Source organism: Monopterus albus, unplaced genomic scaffold, assembly GCF_001952655.1.
Source record: "Monopterus albus unplaced genomic scaffold, M_albus_1.0 scaffold483.1, whole genome shotgun sequence".
Classification (NCBI taxonomy): Eukaryota; Metazoa; Chordata; class Actinopteri; order Synbranchiformes; family Synbranchidae; genus Monopterus; species Monopterus albus.
In genome coordinates this window covers 176,974-180,000 of record NW_018128363.1, presented here as the reverse complement: position 1 = coordinate 180,000, position 3,027 = coordinate 176,974, and the positions used below count along the sequence as shown (strand labels likewise).

The 3,027-nt window shown below is 45.9% G+C and overlaps 1 protein-coding gene across 1 annotated transcript in view; it reads left to right on the top strand.

The window, feature by feature from the left end:
- The window catches only part of chadla (chondroadherin-like a), a 7,730-nt gene that overhangs the window by 4,229 nt on the left and 474 nt on the right, over positions 1–3,027 (top strand). The window contains 7 exon segments of the mRNA XM_020587821.1: positions 172–410; positions 576–704; positions 707–837; positions 1,494–1,830; positions 1,952–2,304; positions 2,413–2,579; positions 2,836–3,022. Coding sequence (XP_020443477.1) covers positions 172–410; positions 576–704; positions 707–837; positions 1,494–1,830; positions 1,952–2,304; positions 2,413–2,579; positions 2,836–3,022 — 1,543 coding nt within the window.

Sequence of the window (3,027 nt, the reverse complement as noted above, 5' to 3'; positions counted from 1 at the left end):
CATTATCATAGGCTTTAAACAAGTGGTTATTAGTGCCTAGATATAATGTACACTAACAGTGGTAGAAACCAGCTCCCTTTGAGAGACAACACAAGAAAGAACATAACAGAAAGTCCAACAACAGAAAATTTGTTTGAGGCCATATGAGTTTTTACTTTGCTCTCTGTGCAGACTCCCAGAGGTCACACGCCTGGACATGGGCCACAACTCGATGACCTACCTCGGGGAAGAATCCGTCTCTATGGCGAAGCTTACACACCTCTACCTGGACCACATGTCTCTTCAGGACCTGTCAGACAACGCTTTGTCCCAAGCCCCTCTCCTCTCCCACCTAGACCTCAGCCACAATCAGCTTCATTACCTAGAGCCCCTCTCAGGCCCCAAGGGGCTGGCCGCCCTCAACCTGACTGGTACCACTATGTTCTGACAGTGTTACTGACAAAAAAGTAGACCTGCAATAAAAGTATGAGAAATGTATAGTTTTTCAGATTAGCACGAATCAGAGCATGTAAAGAAGGAGGAGGATTCTAACATGTGTGATCTTTAATACATCCTGATCGTTAATTTTTCTTAAGGCAACCCGATCTACTGTAACTGCTACATGCGGCCCCTGAGGACGTGGGCGAAGCTGGGCGGTGTGAAGCTGCTGGGAGCCTGTGCTATGCCTCCCCACCTCTCAGAGGAGCCGCTGCAGGCGGGCGCCCCCCGTGCCTCTGCCGCAGCAGGGGGGAGCCGCTGAAGGATGAGTTTGAGGAGGACATTGCGAGCACAGGAAGCTTGCCGCCCACAGCCAAGCCCAAGCCAAAAATCAAGTGTCCGGTGAATTGCGACTGTGATGTGAGTGTGGTGTTTGTGTAGACAGCACTGATGACAGAAACAACGTTGCCCTTTTGTGGAGCAGACTGTGTGTGTTCACAAGTGTGTAGTAGTAGTAAACCTTCAACATGAGGCAACAGGCAGACACAGTTATGTGAGGACACCTGGCTTTGTATGCTGAGTGAGGGATAAACGTCATGTTTTCAGATTATTTAGGACTGTCAGCACTGTAGGATACTACAGAAAAGGCTTCAGTGACACCACCTCGATTGATAAAGTGTTAAATAAGTCTGTCAACTTGTTGTAAAATTGATCAGCAGGGTAGAAAGTACTAGGTACATTTACTCAAGTACAGAAGTACTATTTATTTATTTACTATTTATAGTATATGTTTTTCTTTTTTTATGCCATTTCCATAGGGAAATTTGACTTTTCACTCCAATACATTTACATGACAATTCTAATTAATACAGACTTTTCAGATTAAGATTTTACTTAATAAACATATGATTAACTTACAAAATATTTGTATTTTTGTTTTGTTTAAACCACCCAACAGTATAAATCAATTGAAATGATATCCACTGTGGCCGAGTATAACAAATAATACTGTATAATAATATAACAAATTGTAAGGGAAGTGAGACATTTTGTTTATAATATTCCATTCCTCTCAGGCTGAAACCCACCATGCCACATGTGAGGGTCGGGGCCACACCAAAGTCCCGCGAGGCTTCCCCACCAAGACGCAGCTGCTTGACCTCCGGAGCAACCACTTCCACTACCTTCCTGCCAGCAGCTTCCCAGGCACCAGCCGAGTTGTATCTCTTCACCTGGAGTTCTGCAAAATCCGTGAAATTGAAGGCGATGCCTTTCGGGGGATGAAAAACCTGTTTTATTTGTACCTTTCCAACAATGACCTCACATCCTTGGATCCTGGAGCCTTTGCTGGAGCCTCTGAACTCACCTACCTTCACCTGGAGGGGAACCGACTGGGACTGTTCCCTGTATCAGGTCAGTCACTAGTCACATCAAGTGTGGCTGTGTGTAGACAAACGTTTAAGGAATTTATATGATATACATGTATATCAGAAACACAGGAAACTAAAAGATATTTTCTGTGTCTCTAATGTAGCACTGGCAACCTTACCAAGTCTGTTTGTGTTACACCTGGAGCGAAATGCCATCTCCAAGCTGGAGCCCGTTGGTTTGCTGTCCTCAGGAGCCCCTAAACTTAGGGAACTTTACTTGACTAATAACACCATAAATAGTATTGCAAAGGGTGCTCTGGACTCTGCTTACATAGGTATACTTCACCTGGATTCAAATCAGCTGACAGAGGTACCCACCCACGCTCTGTCACAAGCTCCTAATCTGGAGGAGCTTAACCTGTCTCACAACTCAGTTCGCTGGGTGGGACCAAACGCATTCCAGCCGGTATCCCACAGTTTGAAGAGGCTTTATCTGGATCAAATGGGCATGGAGAAGGTATGAGAGACAGAACTGCATTTTCCATGCATCATATTCATTAATTTAGTACAGTATATTTTACTACTTTGAGGCCTGATCAGCTCTTTACATTGCACTGCCATGCAGATGTCCAGGGATGCTCTGGGGGGGCTGGGTCCTGGGCTGAGGGCTCTGACTGTGAGAGGAAACCAGCTGGAGGAGCTTCCTGACCTGACGCCTCTCACTGGCCTAGAGGTGGTCGACCTGCAGGAGAACCCCCTGCTGTGTGGCTGTTCTCTGCTGCCCCTTTACAAGTCAGTGCAGAGTTTCACTGGAATTAGAGTTTTGCAAATCATTTGGTGGAGAAAGGCAGCAGATGTAACCATTTTGGAAACAAATCAAGATGTTATTATCTAATTGAAAAACATGAAATGCCTATAATCTGCAGGAGGCTATGTCTTAACTTAGCCTGAGGAGGCAGGGAAGCACAGTAATCACTTCACCTATTACATGACTGACAATAACTATCTGACTGGTTGCTCTGTGTCTTCCTTTGTCTCTGTTCTTCAGGTGGATGGAGAATGTGAGCTTGGAGGTGATTGCTACCTGTGGTCACCCTCCTGAGCTCCGAGGTCACAAGGTCAGGGACATCCAGGTCTTCACCTCCTGTCCAGAAAGCAGCTCTCCTCCAGCTGAGGAGGTCGTTGTGGACACCAGAGCTCAAAAAGTGAGGAGACCCAAACCCAGGCTCTTGAAGGCAAA